At 44.4% G+C, this 18,218-nt stretch overlaps 1 protein-coding gene across 1 annotated transcript in view; it reads left to right on the forward strand.

Annotated features, from left to right (window-relative positions):
- The first annotated feature begins 9,206 nt into the window (after nt 1-9,206).
- The window catches only part of LOC125232687, a 47,834-nt gene continuing 38,822 nt past the window's right edge, over nt 9,207-18,218 (forward strand). Inside the window, exon 1 of the mRNA XM_048138442.1 lies at nt 9,207-9,914. Within this exon, the coding sequence (XP_047994399.1) occupies nt 9,207-9,914 (708 nt within the window). The remainder of the gene's footprint in view (nt 9,915-18,218) is intronic.

An 18,218-nucleotide genomic window follows, 5' to 3' on the forward strand; every position in this document is an offset into this window, starting at 1 on the left:
AAAAAATTGCAATAGTATTGAAACGCGTATAGTATTATATAATTGATGAAGCAAGTTTTGTTTTGTGGGATATGGGTTAAATTGTGGCGTAGGCGAGAGGCTGGCAACCTGTCACTGCAATGTCACAGTTTCGTTTTCTTTCAACCCCTTACTTGCCAAGAGTGGCACTGAAGTTTTAGTAGTTTCATGTGCTCTGCCTACCCCTTTATGGGATACAGGCGTGACTGGGATACCCCCATTTGCCAGAATTTCATTTGCCATCCTATTCAACAATCATAATATTGTTTCTCATAACATCTTATGCCATAATCATTGTTTACTATATTAATCTAGTGCCAGAAACTTTGTTTCCCATAAAGTCAGTTTCTATAATGTCATTTGTCAGAATCATCGAAATCCGTAATTACCACATTCCATACCATCATTTGTCATACAAATTAGCGTCCAGAAAAGTCAATTTCCATAATGTGCTTTGGCAGAATCGAAAACTACTATAATAGGTACCTACTAGAAGGACTAGAGAATGAAACTGCTATCAGAAAGTAGGTTAGGTTAGGTTAGAACTGTGACCCCCTGGAAAATGAAACTGCTATCAGAAAGTAGGTTAGGTTAGGTTAGAACTGTGAACCTCTGGAAAAGGAAACTGCTTGAAAAGTAGGTTAGGTTAGGTTAGAACTGTGACCCCCCGGAAAATGAAAATACTATCAGACAGTAGGTTAGGTTAGGTTAGAACTGCGACCCCCTGGAAAATGAAACTGCTATCAGAAAGTAGGTTAGGTTAGGTTAGAACTGTGACCCCATGGAGAATGAAACTGTTGGAAAAGTAGGTTAGGTTAGGTTAGAACTGTGACCCCTGGAAAATGAAACTGCTATCAGAAAGTAGGTTAGGTTAGGTAATAATATGAGCAACAATTAATATGGCAATAATTGCATATGGCGTTTGAATATTCTATGAAACCATATTATTGCACTTAATAATATGGCTAACAAATAGTATGGCATTGTATGATTATGGAAGGTAATATTCGGATAAACAACGAGTATGTCATATGATTTTTATGGTAAGCAAATCATTCGGGCAAATGAAATTCGGGCAAGTTAGATTCGGGCAAATGAATATTATGTTAAATGACTGTCGGGCAAACAATAGACAACCGGCGTGACTGTATGTATGTATGTAAGTTTTGTTATGATAAAGCAAAAAACTGTAAAAATAATTATACTTTGGATATTAATGATTACGATCTATCTGTATCACAAATAAGATCTTTTATTATAATTGATTTTTTACCTCTGGCCCCGTAGCTAGAGTCGTAGCCGAATGGCATTTCTACGACGCGAAACGAAAACGAATCGCCGCGAAAGGTAGTCTGGCTCCTCGCGCGGCCCCTTGCGCTGCTCCTCGAGTTGCCGCGATGTTGCCCTCTCCGACCACACACTGCCCTACTCACGCGATTATCGCACCAGGGGCCCGTTTCTCGAAAGGTACAAGCCTTGTATTACAAGTGCGCGAACTGTCAAATCGTATGGGTTGTCATGGAAACACACTTGTAATACAAGGCTTGTACCTTTCGAGAAACGGGCCCCAGGTTGTTGCCGGCCTTTTGACTCGCGTCAAAAAACCCACAAAATAGGGAGCAGTGGGCATGACGAGGAGCATGTCAAGCGGCATGACGCGGCCAGTCCCTTCGAATTGGAAGGTCAGATGGCAATTGCTTTTGTAAAACTTTGTAAAACTAGTGCCTACACCAAATTTTGGGATTAGTTGACAAAGCGGACCCCAGGCTCCCATGAGCCGTGGTAAATGCCGGGATAACGCAAGGAGGATGATGATGATGACCAGATACATCTTAATTGAAGACCAATGAAAATAGCATGATTTTCAAATACAATGTATGTACGTAGTATGTAACGTCGGTACGTAATATTCTTATAACATCGAGTTTACATGACATCACTTTATTACAAAGAGGATCGAGTATTATAGAGAGTTACTGTCAAAGTAAAATGTGTAATCACAGTGCATAGACTGCCATCTCTCGACACAAGCTTAGAACTTTTGAACCTCAGTTTTGACAATTTGGCTCATATTCTTAGCTTGATCATGTATTAAAATGTCAAATATTAATATTAGCGCCATCTAACCGAGCGTTCCCCAAAGGTGTAACGCCATCTAGGCCTCCGTACCTTTTTCTCTAGGGCCTTGAGGTACGTTTTCTTCTTAGACTTTATCATATTATAGGCTACTTTCCTACTAGTCACATCTTTAAGAACTGTCAAAACGATTCTGGACGTACTTGCTAATAAAAATAATAATGAAATCGAATTGAGTGACGTCACGGTCAACTGATTTAATTTAGGCGATACAAAGAGGAAACGCCGCCAGCGTCATGGGGTCCATGCCGCAGTCCGACCTATTAGAAGGGGTTTTCTTTTTATAACAGGGGTATTTTTGTAGGTAAGTTTTAGTTTGTTATTTAGTCTTATTTATAGGTTTAATTTTATTCATAGGTTTAGTTTAGTTTTCATGTTATTGTTTTAGGTCTTACTAGTTTATATGGTTTTGTGTTTAATTAGTAATCATAAAGTTTATTGTATTAATTTAATTTATATATTTCTATCCGATTTATAAAATATAAATTGGAGTTAAAATAACTTCTGTCCATGTTTTTCTTATAATAATCTGATGCTTTATTTCGTGCATGGTATAACATATTTTAAGTACAGCCTAGTTGCCTATAATTATATTAGTGACATACAGCGCGTAAACTTAATGAGGGCGATAAATGAAACCAGGCGTATAATTCAATATTGTTATCATTAATTAAGAGGTGTTTTTGATTTACTTTTAATTTTCACCCCATAATGAATTTTTGAAAAAAATCTCAGCAGCAATGTACTGTAAACGTCAACGAGCGTTTAACGGGAGTGTGTTTGCATTACGTTGCGGGCCGAATTAATTTGTATGGATAAAAATAATATTTCAATTTTAAGTAAAAGTTATCTAATTACATTTTATACGTCCTATACTCACCACCGTTAAGAGGTTCGCCCGTATTAGGTTTACACCCTGTATATATCTTTGCTTTATTATTAAAGATTGTAAAATCATGTACTAACTATCTATAAGCATTTAAGAAAGGAAAAGCCTTTTAACTGTTATAAAACTTGTACAAAGGCTTTTATAACAGTTTCTGTCTCCACGGATTAGTTTCACAGTTATTTAAACTTCTCGGAATTAATTCTGAGACTTCTACCTCATTTTCTTGGGAGCAAAATCTAGAAGTTGAGCTTTAAGTTTCAATGTCTTCTTAGAGCATTCAGTGAACCGTTTAAGAAACATGGCTGACGGCTGTTGCACATTCTTGATTGCATTCTTGTTTAGAAATATTTTTATCCAAGTATAAGTATAAAAGTTTATATATATTATGAGGAATTGAGGAGTCTGAGGTTTTTAGTGACTGATGGTACACGTTGTATAATTTGTATATAGAGTACTAGCTTTTTCCCGCGGCTTCGCTCGCGTTAGAAGGAGACAAAAAGTAGCCTGTGTCACTCTCCATCCCTTCTACTATCTCCAATTAAAAAATCACGTCAATTCACCGCTCTGTTTTGCCGTGAAAAACGGACAAACAAACAGACACACACACTTTCCCATTTAAAATATTAGTATGGATTATATAAAATATCGAAATAAATCCATGGGAATTAAATATTAGGCCCTCAGATCATATAATACTAGAGAGCGGACCAGCCACCGGCGGATGTGTTGCAGATGTTAGCTCACTGAGCATATGTCGTTGTGTGCGTGAGTAATGACACGACTTGCTGGTCGTTCGTCATGTACGCAGACATGGAAATTATGCCCGTGTATTGCCCAATAGCCCAATTACAGATGTAGTGCGAAAAGATTTGCCTTCGAATTGTTACGGAAACGTACGAACGTGTCATGCTATTTCAGTCAGTGTCAGTACAAGATGCACTGACATTGACTGAACTAGCATGACAAATACGAACGTTTCCGAAGGAAATCCTTTTCGAACTACATCTGTAACACATTCGTAGACACGTATGCTATAGCATACGCGTAGTCATTTGTTTCCTTTGGTCTATGACAGATGACGTCACTAGTCGTCCCTGAACCTCTCGTCCATCCACCCGTTCATCTCTATCTATACATAATAGAAGTGTGTCAAGCAAGAATTTTCGACAGGCGTATTCAATTCAAATCGCCTTTCTTATATCTGTTATTAAGCCAAATTATAACTAACTTATACGGCTCTGTGATCCAAAGAGGATCTTGGCTTCCAAAACGAGAGCACGCCACTTATCCCGATCCTGCGCAGCTTCTTGCCAATTATCGGCTTGTAGCTGAGACAGATCCGCCATCAGGCTGTCTCCTCAGCGGTATCTGGGCACAAGTAAGTCTTCCTAGATCTCTCCCCTTCTTAGCAGGTGGCCGAGCCAGCAAAGTCTATGGGGTTTGGCCAAATTATGAGAATATTATTTATTTTCAAGAGTGGTAATGGAAGCATGAATCTACATAGACACTTATTATTCATGAAAAAAATACGAGATACAATAAGGAAAATATTACTATCGGAAAGTACGTGAAGATGACGCAAAATAACCTTGATAATAATTTTATTCAATAGGTATGTGATCTAAATGCATAAATTTTGTGCAGCGGCTTATATTGAGAGATAACAAAGGAATTCAGGGTATTTCACTGAAGGTTAAACGTGATGTGATGCAGAATTCATAGTCAGTTCTATTTAGATAAGCCGAAGCATTACCATCCCATACATAAAATGCGACCGCCTAAGAACGCGCATGCACTACACCACACATAGATGGCGCCACAAAAAAAATGTTTTGTAGCTTTCGATTACACTTGTATATGGCTCGAAAGTCACCATTAACGCCAATCTACAAATAATCGATGGCAACAAGGCATTTTTTTGTGGCGCCATCTATGTATGGTGTAGTGTATGCGCGTTCTTAGGCGGTAGCATTTAATGTATGGGATGGCATGATCTTCTTATATTTAATCTATCCGAAGTGAAGATTGTTGACGCTACGTAGCGACCGAAAGTCAGTCTGTCTCTGTCGCGCCACTAAAGAAGAGCGATAGGCGAGCTACGATACGCTTACGAAGCGTAAGCGTTTCTGACCTAGGACACTGGCGAAATACCTCGGACACTTGCGATCAAATATATGAAAGAAACGCGTTCCTACAACCTAAGCTCGTGTAGGCAAACACGTACCTAAGACAGAGTTACCTACCGTTAAGACAGATCGACTGGTCGTGGTCTTGAAAGGCGGTATCCTAGGCTTTGTCAAAGACGCCTAGTCTTAGAAAGATGACATATAGAAGAGAAATTTCGACGGCTTCCGCTGTCACGGGATGGCCTAGGGGTTCATGGCGTTAGTTATTGCTAAACGCGCCGGTTTGAATCCGGCCTTCGCCACTGGTGGTGTCCTTGATTTTTTCTCTAATATATGGCATCTTATTTCGATTTTCAACATATATAGTAGTGTCACTACTTAAAAACACAAATCAAAATATTTGTTAAAAATAATTTGATTTGTTCCTATAGTTGCGTAAGTAAATAATTAGTTGTGAAGATAAGCCATGTCTATGAATACCCGCATATCATTAAAATATCTGTTCATTTCAGTATTTCTATTAGTTTGATCTTCACCATGGTCTACATAGCTCGCTTTGTACTTTTTTTTTTAATACATAATGTTAATACTTCACATATGCGCGTATATGGTGGAACAAATCTTACAGAAGAATCAAATATAAGTTTAGTCCTAATAAGAGTTGATCTACTAAGCAAAGACAGTAAAATTTGCACTGGTTCTGTTATTAATGAAAATTGGGTTATAAGTGCAGCGCATTGTTTTAGATATAAAAATATTAAAAGAGTTGTTATAAAACGATTTGAAGATGGCAAGTTTGAAACAATTGGAAATGTTAAACTTGCTAACATTAAAGTGCATCCAAAGTATGACGAAGATGGAACCATTAATTCAGCTAAACACGATATCGCTTTAATCAATTTTGAAGTTATAATCGAGAATTTTATGAAACTTGCTGAGGATCTTCCAGGAATTGGTGAAAAAGCAATTATAGCAGGTTTTGGAGAAACAAAATATAATTTAGGACCAAGCGAAGGAGAAGTAGTTATTGAAAGGAAAAAGGAGATTATTTGCACTTTTGGAAATATTTGGGGAAGCCACGGAGACTCAGGAGGACCATTAATGGTGGAAAGTGGACTGGTGGGAATCATTTCTAGAAGAAAATGTAAAAGAAAACAATGTACAACTTTTTACTCCGATGTGTATTCTAACTTAAAATGGATAAAACATGTGATTAGCTAACTTGTGCCATGTAATCAATGAGTCAAACGTAAATTTGTATTGAAGAATAGAAAATGTGTCAGTGAGAGATGATAATTTTGATACAACTATTTTTTTTTTGTCGCTTGTATCGATTTGACTTTGTTAGAATAAAAACTTGAGAACTAATTTAGCAATTTTACATAATTCTCCAAAACCACGGGGTCAACGCCGTCCTTGAAAAGTCTGAAGGTAATTTTAATGACTCAGTTATACGGTGATATGCAAGGCCCCGTTCACAATAATATGATTTTAAATATTGTCTTGGGCACATTGTGATTTAAAATATACAATTCTTTAAAACTTTTCCACGACCTACCTACCTATGGGATAATCTCTCAAGACGTATTATTCAATGCGATATTGCGTATGAATATCTATTTCAGAGATATCTCTTCTATCTGAATACTGACGTAGCTATTTGGATTTTAAGTCCAATTTTAGGTGGAAAATGTTACAAGTTGCAAGAGATATCGGATTTATCTTCAGAGCTGTTATTTTGTATTACTTACCTAACATTTCAATCATACACCAACTTATTTATTGTTCACTATACCTTATCATAGATTCTTTCATAGACATTATTATAAACACACTATACTTACTAATAACAATTGGGATTTTTTTAATTAGGTATATTGCTGGCAAACTAGGACTTGACGATATTCTGAAATAAATGATTTTTATTTCATTTATTTTTTTTTTTTATTATTTCAATTAAACAGGCTGCTGCTGCTTATTCTGCTATTTGTACTATACAGGTTGTACTAGAATACAAAATCTTAAATTAATAACTACTATTTATTCTATCTCTATATCTTCAAAGAAGAAATCTTTTACACTGTAATAGCTCTTATGTCTAATGATATGAACGTATTATATATGTATTATATTGATTGTAAATAATATTATTAATAGTTGTCGTAAATTGCTTATAGTTTTCATGATTTCTGAATTAATTTTCTCACTGCACCCACATTCGAGTATTTCTGTTTTGCCCTATGGTTGACTGGTAGATAATGCTTTACGGCATTGATCCGCCATTTGTACTTTTTAAAATTGTGAAATAAAGTTTAAATACTTAAATAAATAAACAGTGATACTATTGACGTGAAATATTTAATGTAATTCAAAAGTTTAGGTTGGAAGAGAACAATCTATCACCTCAGGATGCCGAAAACCGGGCAAATGTTAGCGACGCGTCGAAATATATGTAAAATAGCATAAGAATTCGATTAAGACTGTATTCGCAATAAAGATTATTTCGTAGGTAGGAAACGGGTAGAACTGCGTTAGTTAAGTTAATTTTGTCAATTCCGATTATTAAGTATGATAATAAGACTCATATGTGATGTATTCGATAGCAGGCAATTCCCATATTCCTTCCTTCCCAAGTCGCGGAAACCGAGTCCAAAGTTCAATCTAAACTCAGACTGTCCATTGGACTACGATTAATAGCCAATAAGCACTAACGTGAGAGGCTTAGAGCGAGAAAACCGAACTCTCCTCTGATTGGCTAAAAATATTTCCTTAAAGTTCCGAAATCATTTTCCTTTCACCCGAAAATTGCCTTAGGATTACTCGAATCCAAGCCAATAACTCGATAACTATAAGACATATGAAGATGTAAATAGTTTTAAAACGTAGCTGGGAACTTACGTAACACGATAACCTACATTTCCATAGTAATATGCCGTTATCGATAACAATGGAGCTCAAGGCAAGCTGAGAAACCAGTCTATTGTATGGCCCGGACGGCTAATCACCTCTTCTATTGTGTAAAAACGTAAACAAACGCAGGTGCATTCCACTCGAGGTGAATGACCCTAGTGTCAGGTGCATTGTTACGTAATTTCGAAGCGATAGCCTAATTAGTTTATAAGTAATTAGGATTTGAACGAAAAATGATAGCGTTAAATTCACGTAATCGAGCGCCGTAACGCGTTCGACCAATCACGACGCGCCATCCGTCGCCTATCGGGCGCAATTATTTACCTCTCTATCGCACGGAGCCTCGCGCTCAGCCGAGTCGTGATTGGGCGAATAAATTGAAATGTTTCTTTCCGTGAAGCGTAGGCGCATTCTGAAAAGGGGTATAAAAGGAACGATCGCTCGGTATGGGACATTCGAATTCGACCGGAACAAGAAGAACCAGCAGCCTCCAAGGAAAACCAGCAGCCAGCAGCCTACTACAAGCAGCCTACAGCCAGCAGCCAGCAGCCTACAGCCAGCAGCTAGCAGCCTACAGCCAGCAGCCAGCCACCCTCCACGACGGGTAGCGGCAGCAGCAGAAAACGACAGCATCGCGACGTATCGTCCGTACCGAGCGTTTCGTTAGGATATTAGCTTAGGAGTATTTTTATAACCGCGTTAAAATTAGAGTCGTTGATTATTGTAAATATAAACCATTTGATTTGATTCGTTTTTTAGTTAGTGTATTCCAAAATCATAATCGGTACGGTTGATTGCTGAGGACGACATCGAAGCTCAAGGTACAGGCCCGGGACGAAAGAGTGAGTCGCACGAGCTCCAGCACATTCTCTCCACTTCGAGCCGTCGATAGGAAGCTTTGCGGACGCGGTCTGCAACAGTTTCTGGTCCTTCGAGCCGGATCTTCGTGCGGACTACGGGTCTACAGCGACGTACCTGTCATGAGCGACGACAGGATGGTAAGGACGAGGTCCAGGTCCAACCGAGCTGCGTCAGTGACGAGCGAAGAGGAGAGGCAGCAACTACTCGACGAAGGCGCGTCGGCGGCCCGCGAACGAGAGGCCGCACGCGCAAGCGCTGAGAGGGCGATGGGCGCCGACGCGGCGCGCCCTCCCTCACCTCCCTCCGGACCCGCTGGCGTAACGGAAGGGCTTAGCGTCGCCGGCGCGCAACCGATGGGCGCGGCGACAGCTAACAGCACGCTCAGGTATGGATTAACCGTAGAGACACCGAGGTCACCGTCCTACGACACGACATTGCTATGGCGAAGGGATTTAGCCAAGCGGTTACGGCGTCGTTCCAGACCCACGCCGATCCCAGCTAGACATCCCAAGGCTGCCGTCATAGACAGAACTACCGAGAAACGAAAGTCGCTGCAGGAAACTACCAAGGAGGTAAATAAACCAATTATTAAAGCTCAGTCCGTCAGATCACATGCGAGCAGTCGCACTGTGATAGAAGCGCAGCTGTCTCAGGCGGAGCTCGAGGCCAGCGAACGGCTAGCGGAGATATCCCGGAGGGAGTTGCAGCTAGAAGCGGACATGGTACGTAAACGGCTAGACGCCAGAAAACTGCAGATCCGCGCTAATGCGGATAGCGCAGACGAGCACGAATCTGCTGGTAGCGTGCGGAATTCGAATCAAGATCGATTAGACGAATGGCTAGAGAACTCGCGAGACGCGACGTCAAAACCCATTTGTAAGAGGTTAACCGACGAACCTCTACCCAAGTACGAGACTCCGAGACGACCTGCGCAGGCGGAGCGGCATATTCGAGGCCTCTCACCGGACCGCCAGGTATATCGGCGATCGATATCGCCACCGTCGGAGTCGCGTAGGCGATCGATATCGCCACCGGAGCGACGCAGGCGATCGACGACGCCGCCGGCGCGTCGCGAGCGATCGACGTCGCCACAGCTGGACGCGCGTACTCCGCACACGGCGCACACGCGCGCCACCGAAGGTACTGTAGCAGAGTCCATGCTGCACCTGTTCGAGAGGATGCAGATGGCGGCCCGTCCAGCCCCGAAGGATATATTCGAGCTGCCGCATTTCTACGGAGACGTCAGCGAGTGGAGAAGTTTCTACAATACCTACGCAGAGACATCGAAGCGGTATAAGTTTACTGACTACGAGAACGTGGCGCGGCTCAGGATGGCTTTACGCGGGGACGCAAAGACGTGTGTGTCTCACGTGTTATCGACAGCCACCAGACCCGATATGATCGTGAGAATACTGAAAAAGCAGTTTGGACGCAGCGAGGTATTGTTAGACAAGGCGATTGACGACCTGCGAAAGTTGCCGCAGTTGGGGCCTACCGCGAACGACCTCAACACTTTCGCGATAAAAATAATGAACGTGGTATCTACAGTTATGGATATCGATCGAAGGCACTATGCCGATAACCCCATGCTCATCAGAGAGGTTACGGACAGGTTGTCGCCGCATCTTCGAAGCAGATGGTGCGACTACGCGAAGAAACATCGAGACAGCAAGGACCCGGAGATTCTGCAGTTGGCGGATTTCCTCATGGAGGAGAGCGAACAGGAGATGTCCTTCTGTCACGCCCGCGCCGCCCCGAGGCGAGCGCAGGCGCCGTTATCAGTGCCGCACGCGCGCGCAGCCGGCGCTCGCGTGAAAATATCCGCAACGCACAACCCGCCGAGAGCTCCCACAGGACGTCAACACGAGGTGCAGAAAGTGACGTACGCGACACGTCAAGCCACAACATCCCGTTCGACGACGTGCCTGTTCTGCGGTGGCGGTCACCTGACGCCGGACTGCCGCAAGTTAGCCGCCCAATCCGTGGGCGCTAGATGGGAGTGGGCGAAATTAAATCGTATATGCTATCGCTGTATCGACGCGAAGCATATGAAAACACAATGCAAGGCCAAAGCGTGCGGCGTTGCAGGCTGTCCTCACGTACACCATCGACTGCTTCATGCGGACTCGCCGCAGGAAGTGCGTGAGGATACGGCTATGGTGCTAACACAAGAAATCAGGTCAGTACCTACATCGTCAGCAGTGACGTCATCGGCCGAGCCAGCGGACACGACGGAGCCGCGAGCTGCGGACGACGAGAACGACGCCCGCGTGTACGTGTCGTCAACACCGGACTACAGCGTGCTGCTAAAGGTACTACCCGTAACCGTATCAGGTCCAAAGGGAACGGCGCATATCTTCGCTTTCCTTGACGATGGATCCACCTTGTCAATGATCGACCAGGACGTCGCGGACGAGATCGGCGCGGTCGGTCAAGACGAGCCGCTATGCATAAGAGGTATTCAGCGGTTGAAACTTAGCTCAGTGACACAGACGGTCAAGGCTAAAGTAAGCCCCGCTCGTGGCGGCTTGACATACGATATATCCCTAAAAACGGTAGACGGACTAGGGATACGCTCGCAGTCATTAAATAAGAAGCGTCTATTGGAATACGAACATCTGGCGGACTTGGGCGACGAGTGCTACACGGGCATGGGCGTGCCGCAGATGTTAATAGGCGGAGACTTCAGTCATCTTATAAACCCGACGGAGGTGAGGCAGGGCGGCGAGGACGAGCCGTGCGCAGTTAAAACCTCGTTAGGATGGGTTTTCTTCGGGCGAATGCCGAGGTATGTACCAAATAACGAGCAGGTCGTGATGCACTGCCACAGTGACGACAGTGATCTCGTGGAGCAGGTCAAGAAACACTGGGCAGTCGAGGCGCTTGGCATAACGGCAAAGGACAACATTCGACCCGACGACCAGCGAGCGATCGATACATTCGAACGAACAGTAAAAAAGGTAGGACAGAGATACGAAGTCGGCCAACTATGGGCTGCCGACGACATAAAGCTGCCACCGAGTTTCAACATGGCGAAGGCGAGATTACGCAATCTAGAAGCCCGCATGTCGAGAGATCCTGACTTCGCCAACGAGTATCAAGCACAGATACACAAGCTTCTGGAAAAGGGGTACGCAGAGCGCATCATGGAACCACCGCAGTCAGATCGGATGTGGTTTCTGCCCCATTTCAGCGTCTACAATCTAAATAAAGGAAAGTATCGCGCTGTATTCGATTGCGCCGCGAAAAGTCAGGGATGTGCATTGAACGATTTCATCCTCGCGGGACCGGATTTACTACAGAGCCTGCTGGGGATACTACTTCGATTCCGTGAGTGGGAATTCGCCGTCACCGCGGACATACAGGAAATGTTCCTTCAAATACAGCTGCGAAGAGAGGATCGGCATAGTCAGCTCTTCATCTGGAGGGGATCGCGGCGTGACGTGACACCGTGGACGTACCAGCTAAACCGGGTATGTTTCGGTAACATCTCTTCTCCTTTTCTCGCACACTCGGTGCGGAATAGGAATGCGACGGACAACAAGGATCGCTATCCGGACGCGGTCTACGATATCCATAATAATCACTACATGGACGATTATGTGGCATCATATGAGACAGAACGGGAACTCATATCAACAGCGACACAGGTGAGACTAGCACACGCGGAGGCTAGCTTTCGGCTGCGCAGCTACGCTAGCAACAGCGAGTTGTTAATGCGAAACATCGATCCGGAGGAGCGAGCGACGGGACCTTCTCATCTCGGAGAAAAGCAACAGACCGTCCTCGGAATGACGTGGGACCCAGAGACGGATACGCTGGGGTACAACACGAAAATGCTACGAGTGCCAGACGACGTGAAAAGGTACGAGCGATCGCCCACTAAAAGGGAACTTTTGAGTGCCGTAATGTCAGTTTACGACCCATTAGGCCTCATAGCGCAGTATATGATAAGCGCTAAGATCATATTCCAACGTGTGTGGACAAAGGGCACGGACTGGGACGAGCGGCTGCCGGCGGAGGAAGCGGAGGACTTTTTCCGGTGGCTGAGGGCACTGAGCGACGTGTCCGCGCTGCGAATACCCCGACGATACGCCACGCCCACCGGTGCAGTTAGAAGAGAACTGCATATTTTCAGTGATGCATCGACCGAGGCCTACAGCGCGGCGGCCTATTGGCGAGTATCGAACGACGAGGAGGAAACGCAAGTGAGCTTAGCTATAGCGAAAAGCCGAGTTTGCCCGCTAAAGGTAATGACAGTTCCCAGGCTCGAATTAACCGCAGCAGTCGTCGGCGTGCGGCTGGCGGAGACAATTTTACGCGAGCAGCGTTATCCTGTGACAAAGGTGACGTATTGGACAGATTCCATGGTTGTTCTCGGATGGGTTCGCGATGACGCGCGAAACTATCGTCCGTACGTGTCACACCGACTTGCGGAGATCGCCGAGAAAACAGATAGAGACGCGTGGAGGTATGTACCAACCGCTCAGAACCCCGCAGATCGAGCGACGAGATGTCAACCAGCGCAGAGCGTGCGCATCGAGGACGAGTGGTACGAAGGACCGCGCTTTCTCTATGGACCCGAGACATCATGGCCTAGTCACACATCGAATCGAACAGACGACTCTGCCTGAGAGGAAGGCGAGGCCGTCAACCGAGACATCACTGGCGATCATCTCAGCGAAGCCAGACCCTTCGAGCGTACTGCCAGACGTGAGACGGTTTAGCAGTTACGACAGACTGTTGAACGCGACAGCGAACGTCTTGCTATTCATCGAGAAAATGAGAACGAAGAATAAAGCCTTGCAGCTACAAGTCAGACATTTGAGAAAGGCAGAACACATGTGGTTGCAATACAGTCAACGACGAAGCTTTCCCGAAGAGCTTCGAGCCTTAAGCCAGAATAGGCTCATCGATCGCAAATCGCGATTATACGACCTGGCACCCGAGCTAGGCGATGACGGCGTGTTACGCATGAAGACGAGGCTGGGCAGCGCTCCAGTATTGTACACCGCGCTACAACCGATAATACTGGATGGCCGCGAGCCGTTCACCCGTCTACTCATCCTGCGAGCTCACCGACGATCAGCGCACATTCACAACGAAGCAGTAATCAACGAACTGCGACAAGAATATTGGATACTACATCTGCGGCCGACCGTGAAGTCTGTAGCTCGAAACTGCGCGCTATGCACACTACGACGAGCAACACCGAGAGCGCAGCCCTTAGGCGATCTCCCGCCCGAGCGACTACAGGCGTATCAACGTCCCTTCACTCACACCGCACAAGACTACATGGGACCGATGTTCGTCACGATCGGACGGCGCAGAGAAAAACGCTGGGTGTGTCTATACACGTGCCTAGTGACGCGCGCTATTCACCTTGAAAGCGTGCACAGTCTTTCAACCGACAGCGCGCTACTATCACTACGAAGATTCGCCGCGAGAAGAGGATGGCCCAGGACGATGTACAGCGATAACGCGACGTGCTTCAGGGCGGCGGCGACGGAACTACGTGAGGCGTACCGGCAATGGCTGCCTGTACTGCAAACTTACGCCACTCAGAACCGAATGGAGTGGAAATTCATCCCACCTGGCAATCCTTCGGCCGGGGGCGCGTGGGAGCGAATGATAAGGACAGTTAAGATAGCGATGTCCTACACTTTCAACGAACGAGCACCGAAACCCGAAGTTTTCGAAACTCTACTCGCCGAGATAGAGAATATCGTCAACCGACGACCACTTACACATGTCAACGTCGATCCAGACTCCGAAGAAAGTTTGACTCCAGCACACTTTCTACTTCTTCATAACGCTAACCTACCGATGATTGGCGTTTACGACGAGAACGAGAAGAAGCAATGGAAGATGGCCCAAGCGCTTGCCGACCACTTTTGGCGGCGCTGGACCAAAGAGTACTTTCCTCTACTGGCACCGAGGAAGTCGTCCCACGACGGAGGGCGGCAACTTCAACCAGGCGATGTGGTCATCGTCGCTGAACCCAATGGTCCACGCAGCGTGTGGCCCCGAGGCGTCGTCGAGACTACCTACCCGGGACCCGATGGACGGGTCCGCTCCGCTGACATCAGAACGAGACACGGGACGCTACGCAGGCCCAGCTGCAGGCTGGCGGTCATCGCGTCGCAACCCATGCACCAGGAGTCTTCGACTGCGGGGACAAAATGTTAGCGACGCGTCGAAATATATGTAAAATAGCATAAGAATTCGATTAAGACTGTATTCGCAATAAAGATTATTTCGTAGGTAGGAAACGGGTAGAACTGCGTTAGTTAAGTTAATTTTGTCAATTCCGATTATTAAGTATGATAATAAGACTCATATGTGATGTATTCGATAGCAGGCAATTCCCATATTCCTTCCTTCCCAAGTCGCGGAAACCGAGTCCAAAGTTCAATCTAAACTCAGACTGTCCATTGGACTACGATTAATAGCCAATAAGCACTAACGTGAGAGGCTTAGAGCGAGAAAACCGAACTCTCCTCTGATTGGCTAAAAATATTTCCTTAAAGTTCCGAAATCATTTTCCTTTCACCCGAAAATTGCCTTAGGATTACTCGAATCCAAGCCAATAACTCGATAACTATAAGACATATGAAGATGTAAATAGTTTTAAAACGTAGCTGGGAACTTACGTAACACGATAACCTACATTTCCATAGTAATATGCCGTTATCGATAACAATGGAGCTCAAGGCAAGCTGAGAAACCAGTCTATTGTATGGCCCGGACGGCTAATCACCTCTTCTATTGTGTAAAAACGTAAACAAACGCAGGTGCATTCCACTCGAGGTGAATGACCCTAGTGTCAGGTGCATTGTTACGTAATTTCGAAGCGATAGCCTAATTAGTTTATAAGTAATTAGGATTTGAACGAAAAATGATAGCGTTAAATTCACGTAATCGAGCGCCGTAACGCGTTCGACCAATCACGACGCGCCATCCGTCGCCTATCGGGCGCAATTATTTACCTCTCTATCGCACGGAGCCTCGCGCTCAGCCGAGTCGTGATTGGGCGAATAAATTGAAATGTTTCTTTCCGTGAAGCGTAGGCGCATTCTGAAAAGGGGTATAAAAGGAACGATCGCTCGGTATGGGACATTCGAATTCGACCGGAACAAGAAGAACCAGCAGCCTCCAAGGAAAACCAGCAGCCAGCAGCCTACTACAAGCAGCCTACAGCCAGCAGCCAGCAGCCTACAGCCAGCAGCTAGCAGCCTACAGCCAGCAGCCAGCCACCCTCCACGACGGGTAGCGGCAGCAGCAGAAAACGACAGCATCGCGACGTATCGTCCGTACCGAGCGTTTCGTTAGGATATTAGCTTAGGAGTATTTTTATAACCGCGTTAAAATTAGAGTCGTTGATTATTGTAAATATAAACCATTTGATTTGATTCGTTTTTTAGTTAGTGTATTCCAAAATCATAATCGGTACGGTTGATTGCTGAGGACGACATCGAAGCTCAAGGTACAGGCCCGGGACGAAAGAGTGAGTCGCACGAGCTCCAGCACATTCTCTCCACTTCGAGCCGTCGATAGGAAGCTTTGCGGACGCGGTCTGCAACAGCGAATTTATCAATTAATTCATTCATAATTTCTCTATGCACTTTTGCAGTTGATAGTACAAACACGTATTCGTATGTTGCAATTCTTTGGTCATAAAAAAGCAAGCGATTATTTTTCTGTGCATAATTCTGCACTTTTTTTTTGACATTACCAGTGATGTAATGTTCGATAAAAATATGTTTGCATGCACTGTATTATGTTTTATCTGCAAATAAAAAACAAATGATTGATTGAGAAAATGATGCTCTTACATCAGCCAACTTGCAGAAAATTCACGTTTGAACGGGACAAATGTATTTCATGAAATGTTCCAAAGTAAGGTAAAGCGAGGCAAATCTCTACTGGGGGGCAATTGTAACTAATCTGTTTATTTTTACAATGCCTGTACCTTAGATACTTAATAATAAGTTTGTATAATTTTTCGGTATTTATAACATTTAGTTTTGACTCAAAAATAACTGAACGACCGAAACATACTCCAAATTGAAATCAAATCAATTCAAGGTAGATCTCAAGTCAGAGCTTATGCTGTGTTCTAAAGCCTCCAGTGATCATCTGCCTGAATCATAGAGAAGTACCGGAAGAGTTGTAACTCTATACATCAGTAAATGCGGGTTATTTGTATAGGCATAGTTAAGTGACATCTAGCGACAATCACGCGCCAATAGCGTGAATTATCAGTACCACTACTCGATACTAGGTGATAGCAGTGTCTCGTCGGCCAAAAAATTAATATTAGAACAGTTTACAACTTATATTACAAGCAGAAGGAATTGAAAACAAATACTGATTAATACTATTGTAATATTAGCTAAAAATTGTTGAGCATTAGACTTCGTTCCTCGCGACATCTATTGACAAGTAGCAGTACTGATAATTTGCGCTAGTTGACGCGTGATTGTCGCTAGATGTCACTTAACTATACCTATACAAATAACTCGCCTTTACCATAAATTAAATATAACAAGATCATACCATCCCATACATTAAAATGCGACCGCCTACGAACGCGCTTACACTCCACCACACATAGATGGCGCCACAAAAAATGCCTTGTTGCCACCGATTATTTGTAGATTGGCATTAAGTGTCAATTCAGAGCCGTAAAGCTATGTCAAAAGTGACACTTAACGCCATCTACAAGTATAATCGAAAGCTACAAGACATTTTTTTTGTGGCGCCATCTATGTGTGGTGGAGTGTAAGCGCGGTCTTAGGCGGTCGCATTTTAATGTATGGGATGGTATGATCTTGTTATATTTAATTTATGCCTTTATGTATAGAGTTACAACAGAACTCTTCCCTTACTTATTCCTCTATGGCCTGAATATAGTAAGATTTTGCACACATCGGAAGATAGTTCTTGCTGGGCTGTACAACTCAAGTGTCAAATGCAGTGCGGGCGCGGTAAATGCAATTTGAACGTAGCTATATCAGACGGGCACGTAACTGGTGACCTAAGAGCTGGGGATTTGCTCGCACAACGTACAGCATTGTAGGCTTGTGTCGTTCACGAACTATGAACTGTTAGGAATAAAATCCCATCAATGACCGAAATGAACTGAATCTTTCCGTGGTCTGAGAATCGGTCTTTGCTCATTTAGTTCAGTATAGGATCGGCGAGCGCGAGCGGTTTGGCTAGTGACCCTGCCTGCTAAGCCGCGGTCCCGGGTTCGAATCCCGGTAAGGGTATTT

The sequence above is a fragment of the Leguminivora glycinivorella genome, chromosome 13, assembly GCF_023078275.1.
Source record: "Leguminivora glycinivorella isolate SPB_JAAS2020 chromosome 13, LegGlyc_1.1, whole genome shotgun sequence".
Taxonomy (NCBI): Eukaryota; Metazoa; Arthropoda; class Insecta; order Lepidoptera; family Tortricidae; genus Leguminivora; species Leguminivora glycinivorella.